Source organism: Syngnathus floridae, chromosome 6 (assembly GCF_059516105.1).
Source record: "Syngnathus floridae isolate MCC-2025c chromosome 6, RoL_Sflo_1.0, whole genome shotgun sequence".
Classification (NCBI taxonomy): domain Eukaryota; kingdom Metazoa; phylum Chordata; class Actinopteri; order Syngnathiformes; family Syngnathidae; genus Syngnathus; species Syngnathus floridae.
In genome coordinates, this window is record NC_142418.1 from 14,079,584 (window position 1) to 14,087,986 (window position 8,403).

General features: G+C 38.2%; 1 protein-coding gene across 2 annotated transcripts; it reads right to left on the reverse strand.

The window, feature by feature from the left end:
- Positions 1-181: 181 nt before the first annotated feature.
- Positions 182-8,403, reverse strand: gal (galanin/GMAP prepropeptide). 2 transcript variants are annotated; one of them, XM_088378769.1, is made up of 7 exons: positions 7,758-8,403; positions 7,474-7,554; positions 6,717-6,771; positions 4,215-4,286; positions 2,615-2,701; positions 2,179-2,250; positions 182-1,634 (listed from the first exon to the last, which is right to left on the reverse strand). In XM_088378769.1, the coding sequence occupies exons 2-7, from the start codon at positions 7,552-7,554 to the stop codon at positions 1,573-1,575; spliced, it is 429 nt and encodes a 142-aa protein (XP_088234895.1). In that variant the 5' UTR covers positions 7,758-8,403; the 3' UTR covers positions 182-1,572. The 2 variants fall into 2 exon arrangements, with proteins under 2 accessions (XP_088234895.1, XP_088234896.1); XM_088378770.1 differs by lacking the exon at positions 4,215-4,286.

Genomic DNA, 8,403 nt, shown 5'->3' on the forward strand with positions numbered 1-8,403 from the left:
TCACGTCAATCAAACGAGTCATTCACTTTGCAATCCAGCGATTACCACTTGCCTCCACTTGGGGGCAGACTGGCAGTGGAAATCTGCGAGAGAAAGATTGATTTTGATTGATTTTAGTGGGCTCAACACACACACACACCTCTGTATTCAAAATTGTTCATAAAGAAAGATGTCCCAATGATTCTTTTATTTTATTTTTATTTTTTTATTTCATGTCACCTTCAATCCAATGATACCACATTAGGATATTAAAGTACAGAAGCAAGAATCGGTGTTCTACATTGAATGTCCATTCAGTAACCTTCATGTGTAATCTCATATCATGAGTTGATATCATCGGTTCTAGGAGACAACCAAGCTTTGCTAAATACAACAAGTGTAGGAAATACCAACATATTTCCCCTAAAGCAGGGCTGTCCAAAAACAAAAATCAAAGAATGCCATTGACATTCTTTATCTTTAATTTATTAAACACACTAAAACAAACCAATCAGTGCACCAACAGTAAAACATGGAGTAACGCATTACTTTATATTCAGGAGCTGCTTTGCTACATGCAGCACAGTGTGTTTGGAAATTCTGCAGAGTGAAATATTAAGACTATGAAGAATACATCTAAATGGCTGACCAATCTCAGAAAACTGAGTTTTAGTCACAGATTATTGGTCCTCAACAATGACCCAAAACACAGTTAAAAATAGCTTAGAATGACTGACAACAAAACATCAGACTATTCTGAGGTGCTCTGATATTAATCTTAATGATCATCTGTGGAAGGATCTGAAACAGACAACCTGGAGAAGATACCCGTAGTATCAATTGACAGTTTTTTTTACGAGGAGAATTTATAGTTCTAGTTACAGATATTGATTAGACAATGGCCACTCCTCAGGAGAAGAGCAACAATGCCCAACTTTCTCTCCATGTACAGTCTAAACATTTGGTCTCGGCATGATTAAAATTTGGCATTGCTTCTTAAGAACATAAAAATATAAACTGTTGTGTTTTTCATTGGGCCGGGTAGATTTAACCAACACCTCCTGTCTCCTGTCTTATATTACAATTGGACCCTATGGTGGCTGACTCCTGGCTCCATTTAACTGTTGCAAAGGTCATTGACCTACAGTGTGAATGCTAACATGCCCTGTCCAATGTAAAAAGGAAACCACGTTTGTTTGTGTGGTACTAGTTTAATGGAGTCTGTTTCACTATTGACTTCTATCAGTTTGTACGGACACCTAGGTAATGATATGTATAAAATATAGAAATAAATTTTGTTGCATTTCAGGAAGAATCATGACATATATTAGTCATCTTTAAAAGAAAAAAAACTCCTAATTTTATTACATTGAGTACTTCCTCCAAGTGGTTTTCTTCTCACTGTTCTCCAGTAAGCTAAATCTAGGAAAGCTCAATATAAAACTAATACAATGCAGAAAACTAATTCTGTCTGCCTGGACGTTACAATTTGATCATCAAACTTTGGACATCCCTGCTCTAAAGTTAACTGAGGTTCTATCGGCAAAAACAAACTGTTGGGTAAAGAAGGGTGGACAGCAGAGAGTGATGTGGCTATGGGTTAGCCATTTCATCTGATGCTACAGAGGAAGTCACGCTTTGCAAGGCTCCCATTTCTGCAAATTACAAAAAAAACTGTTAGTTTTGGGTATATCTACGTCCTACATTCCCGACCTAAGCACCCTTGCGTCCTCATATGTCCTGTTATTCTGTCCTTCAATTGTCCGTCCTTGTCATTTTAAAATGGTTTCCGACATTGGTCTGTCCTTCCGTTCATTGTCAGACCGTGGTGGCATAGTTGAGAAACTCAATTTAATTAAAACGGTGGATTGCATATATCAATGCTACAAAAGTGCTTGACAAAGCCTCACATAAACTTATTTTTATTTGGCTACTTTGACCCGTATAAGTGTCCTCAGTCCATCCTTTTTTTTTCATCTTTCTTGTCCCTCGTCCTTCGTTAATAAAATGGGTGTCCGTCCAAGACAAAATGCCCAACCCTGAAATTGGTCCTTGACTTTCCTGGGTTGTTTTGTGCAATTTTTTTTTTTTTTTACAAAACAACCCAATTTTTAACTGAGAAGTTTCAAGACTATCAAATAGGCTGAAATACTATTTGCAAAATATTCATAACACCCCTAGCAGAGACAATATGAATACCTTTAAATTTGAGGTATGTCAGGAAGTCAATGACAGTGTGGACAATGTCCTCTTCCACTTTTCTTTGGCTACCTGTGAAAAAAGAGTAACAAATGACTGTATTCACATTTTTGGACCACCAAGGAGACAAATTCAAGCCTTGGAATGCCTTGGGATTCCCCGAGATGAGCTGGACAAAGTGGCTGGGGTTTGGGCTTCCCTGCTGCCCCCGTGACTCGAGAGGATCGATGGATGGAGGAATGGATCCAATGGGTGGTTGTGGGGGTGGATGGGTGGGTAGATGATGGATGGATGGATTGCATCTACTCATGAACTAACTTAAGTCCTCATTGAGTGACACTTTTTTTTCCTGAACAGTACAGTATATTGAACTTGGTGGTGTGACTCATGGATAAATATTAGAACGTCAAACATATATTATGCACCAAACACCAACCTGTTTGGACGTTCTCCTCCCAGTCCATGTCTCTCTTGCCAGCAAGACCAGGCTTATCTCCCAGTACTCCATAACCATCTATACCATCTGGACAAAAGTAGAGTTATTTGTCTTTGTCAAGGCAGTTAAAGGCATACTATACATACTTATATGTACATATATATTTACGTCTATACTTTAACGAAATTTCATTCCAGTGAGGCACGATGCAGATGCTTGTTCATGTTTCTTTGTACATTGTGATTTGGGATTAAATAAGTGCACCCCTCCTCTCCAGCACCCCTGAATAGACCTTACCAGGGAGGCTGAAGAGTGTGATCCCCTCAATGGTTGCAACACACCCTCTGGTCCCCCAAAACAGGGACCACCACCCTGGTCTGCCAATCCAGAGGCACTGTATCTGATTCCCACGAGATGTTGTAGAGGCGTGTCATCCAGAGCCTTTAGGAAATCCGTGGATCTCAGCGGTCCCCGGGGCTTTGCCACCGAGGAGGTTTTGGACCATCAAGGTGACTTCAAGTCCAGAAATAAGAGAGCCCACCTCAGAATCCCCAGACTCTGCTTCCTTAAAGGTGTGTTGATCTCACCACCCCCTCACAATGTCTGGAGTCGAGGTCAGCAGTACACCATCTCATCTAGTCGTTTTCCTCACTGAACTTCTGCCACGCTCGAGTTTTTTCCTCGGCGACACCAAAGTTGGATTCTCCTTGAACAGCAATACCCGTCAGCTCACTTAAACAGCCAAAACCTGTCAACAGCCTCCAGATTCCAAAAGGCCAAAAAAAGCCTGATATGACTTCTTTACCGAATCATGTTCGGGGATTACCGCCATGAGAGGCCACAGCTACAATCAGCTGCCTCAACAATAGAGGTGCGAAACATGGTCCACTCAAAGTCAATGTCCCGCGCTTGACACGGGCAAAGTTCTGCCGGAAGTGGGAGTTGAAATTTTTTCTGACAATGTGATTCAATTCAATTCAGTTCAATTCAATGCATTATGATTCAGATGAGGTGAACAAACTAAAACCAACTGAACGACAAACTCTGGTGTAAGAGTGGCTGTTTCTACAGTGACAACTGACAAAATCTCTGGTTGTGGTATCAAATTAATTATAACAGCATTACTGTTTGTCTTTACTCACCTAAGTTCATCTGAAATGTGAATGTAATATGGACCAAAGCCACTCATAAAATGACAGTAACAGCAGGGACCCATATATACGTACGTACAAACAGTAAAGTCTTGTTAAAAAAGAATTTAAAAAACTGTCAAGTATACTATTGAATCTGGTAAAAACATGTACCATATGTAAATATGTAATTTGGTCCAAACCAGACTTTGTTCAACATTGAGAGACCGAGACTGAGCCAATTACCATTTCAGTCGGAAGAAATACATTCCTGAATTCCTCCCTTTCTATGCAACAGAAATGTTGACCTTTTTACTGTGTCAACATTTACAGGATATCATAATATTTGTTTAACTAAAACACAAATAAGACATAGAAGTATTACAATGATAGCTGCAACAGCATGTTTCAATGGAGCAATCCCTGGCCTAATACCAAGGCCCTGCAGAGGCTGTATGTTTCTATCTTACATTGAGTGATCAGCTTGTCTCTGCCTCTGGCACTGGGTGAATCCTTTATCTGAATTAGATGATCAATCCGACCTGTAACACAGGATGAGGCAGGAGGAACCTTTATGTGAGCTTCACATATACATAAACACTCTAAGACATTGGGGTGAACAACACATGAAGAATTTTCCCAATTGGCCAATGACGGTTGAATTAAGCATCCCATTTTGAGAAAAATAACAAAAATCTGTACCAGCAGACTATTCTGTTTTTTTCCCTTCAATATACAGTATGAAGTTGGTTGATGCGTTGCCGCAACACATAAAAACTACAATGACTTCAGCCACCACTATACATACTCTCGCAACATCCAATAGACCAATAATAGTTGCATGAATGGACAGAATTGCAATGTTTTTTGTTTGAGCTTGAACTTTTGAACTCATGAACTTTTATAACATAATTTGGACGAACGTGAACTGAACATTTTTTGACTGCGTTCATTCTAGGGCCAATGAACGGTTCTGAACGGCAGTTCAGTTCACTTTTGTTCAAGGAGTCAGTCCATCGCAACAGTACCATTCAACAGGATGTAAGTCGAAGAGCTATGAATCAAGAGTCATCTGAAGAGTTATGAAAATGGTCGAAATGTGATCTAGTCCTCCTTTAAATAATCCATCCATCCATTTTCCATACCGCTTGTCCCCAGGGGGGTCGCAGGCATGCTGGAGCATTCATCGGGCAATAGGCGGGGGACACCCTGAACCGGTTGCCAGCCAATGGCAGGGCACACAGAGACGAACAGCCATCCGCACTCGCACTCAGACCTAGGGGCAATTTGGAGTGCTCAATTGGCCTACTTTGGGATGTGGGAGGAAACCGGAGTGGCCGGAAAAAACCCACGCGGGCACGGGGAGAACATGCAAACTCCACACAGGGCAGAGGGAGGGAGGGCCGGAGGTGGGATTGAACCCGCACCTTCCTAATTGTGAGGCAGACGTGCTAATCAGTGCATCATCGTGCCGCCTCCTATAAATAAAATACATACATTTCCATTGTACTGCAACTGTGCTTTAATGATAACAGTTTAATGCTACAACAGAATGTTTGTTGTGTTTGTGTGCGTGTGTGTGTTAACTACATCAAGTGCATTGTTCTGTACAAATTTGTCTATGCATTTACGTAACTTTTGTGCTAACGTCTTCCAAACCCGACTTGGACTGGGGGAAAAACAGAAGTTGGCCAGAGAGAGAGAGAAAGATAGAGAGAGATAGAGACAGAGAGACAGACAGAGAGAGAGAGAGAGAGAGAGGCTACGAAGACATTTTGCATTAACAAAAACAAATGGAAAACATGCTTTCCTTAATTAAAATTGTGCATTGCAATTTCTGGTGAAGGTGTGCTCCATTTTCTAACGTTTGAGGCTAAACCCACCTACAGCAGCTACCCAATGCTTTTAAACAATATGTGGTCAAAATAAAAGCCATTTTAATCATAATTGAAAGACATGACGGCATTATCAAGTACCATTACTCAGTATCAGGGAGTACTGAATGTAAGGTCTCCAAAATGTGGTATCGGTGTATATCTACAGCAGGCATTATTATACTCATCCTTAACCATTTCCTAAACTGGAATAACCTCTCATATTCACTCCAATGGGCAATGTACTGTAGAGTTTGTCTGGAAATAAAAAGGGCTTTGGACTATGTGAGGAAATTGTCTAAAAATGTTTTCAAAGACTAATTACAAAAGTACTAACCTTGGCAGTGCAACAATTAAAACACATCATATTACTGAAAACTCAAAACACAATCCTTTAAAATGAAGTGCAAAGTGAATTTTCACCATTTATAGGCACAGCTCTGATACACAAGGAATATGATCTGAAGAACCTTTTGCAAAATAGCCATCATTTATAACAAAAAAAAATACGAGTCAAATACAGGCGGTAATGTATGAATTTTAAGTGTATGTACTAATTGTATGAAGTTACTCATGTATGATTCACTTGTCCATTCTTTGATTTCAAGAAAAAAATACTATAAATAATACAGAAATAAAAGAATGCCCGCTGAACAACCCACCTGCGAACCAGGCCAAAAGTTACGTATGAACTTTATTTGCATAACATATTTCCCAACTGCTGTAGCTAAAACAAATTATAAACATGAATAAAGTCTGTGCTAAGTAGTTTCAATATATATTGTGTGGTCTTAAATGTAGGTGGATTAAACATAAAATTTGGAAAAAATCTAAACATTTTCTCTGTTTCATTCCCATTCATATTCTCCTCTCAGACACAATGATAGTTCATGATTATAATTCTCTGGAGGCAGTATCGCTAAAGCTACAGTACATATGTTGCATTTATGCGGGGTATTTTGATTCTCCTTGAAATCCTATTCCTCACACGCAACTAGAAAACTGAAATTTTGCATACATAAGAGCTATAAGTCACATGGTGGTGAAACCATATAATATAATAATATGTTGAGCAGCGGGTTTGTACTTAGTACTTACGGGGACCTAACAGGTAGCCGGCGCTATTGAGAGTCCATCCCCTTTTATCCTTTGCCTGCATGGTGAAGTAGGACAAAAATAAAAGGGTCCACAGATTAGTGTTTGTCCTTAAGATTGTGCAGTATCTGCAATTGTTATTTATCTCAGTGATTCCATTTATTGATCGCCACAGTTATTTTTGAAAAGTCTAGTTGACGGCGAACAACGTTTGTAAAAAATGTTGCTCAAGAGACTTTATTTATCTGTTAAAACATTTTGTTTGTTTGTTTGTTTGTTTATTTCGAACATTAAGAGAAATACAAGAAAAAAATAAAAAATACAGAAAATGATAACTCCATAGTACAATAGAACATAAAAAAAATGATATTGCATTATAATTTTCCCTTTATAGTAAATTCATATGTGTTCAAAAGGGAATAAAAGGAAGCCTAAAATTATCATATTATTTTATGAATTAAAAACCAATTATTGTTGCAGATTAGATGACAATGACCTCATGTTAGGATTTTGGGTGTCCCGTGGCTACATCAAATTGGAGCCAACTCAGTGGGTTTTTCTGAGATGTCTGATATGATCAAAAATAAGAAATGATAATAATAATAAATTAATTAATCAATGAATTAATTAAAGCATTTGAATACAAAAATAATACATCAAACATACATTTGTTAATGGCTTTTTTTCAATTTCACTTCAGAGATACCAGCAAATATAGGATATTAGTAAATTAAATGTCATCAATGAAAAACGATCTTACCGCAATAACAATCCCAATAGTCTCAGAGAACATTGTGCCAAAGATGAGAGACACAAGCAAAATCGCATAGGACCTCTTCATCTAAAGAATGAAGGAAAGATCTCAATAACTACCTCATCTATAATCAAACAATTGTAAAAAAGTATATACTATATATAATACATATATATATTTTCCCCTTAGAAACACAATTAATCCAGAAAGACTTTCTGGGACTTTGTGGTCTATACCTGTACATATAATTCCTTTCTAACAAGAATTACACAACTTTAATAGTAGCGTACCTTTGATATGCTGTCAAGAGAGACTCTCTTCCCTGAAGGGCAGCAGCTGAAGATGTGTGAATACTATGCAGTCCACACGAAATGGGTACTTCATACACCTTTTATTGTCCTCCGGCTCACCCTGGCTTCAGTCCACCTGCGTCAGCAGCCCTCTCCCCTCAGACAAGAGAAAGCATAATGAAATTCAATTACATCATGTAATGCCCGGATCCGATTTTTCTTTACCCCCCCTCAGAGACACTGGATTAAATTTGAAAATGACGGAAATGTTTTTCTTACATTTCATTTTGACAGCATATGCTTCAAGTTTGTGCAGCAAATCATTATTGAAGATTTGCTTTGTTTTCTTTGACTTTCTTCTTTTTGTTCATTTTAGGAAGAGTGCTAATATTAATTAATGTAAGATAAAATATTGCAAACATTTCCATTTAAAGGTAAGAAAAAGATTGTGTGACCAGCCAATCTATTATTCTACTGATAAGTGAACTATCTTTCACTGTTTCAAATTCCTCAAATTTGATTGAAGAATTCCTGTTTTGTTTCCATTCTTTCGAACAAAGGTGGATGTGCATGTGGAATCAATTTCTTTTTTGAATCAATTGCAATCCAATAAGTCATTGTTGGCTAAAATATGTACATTTCAGTT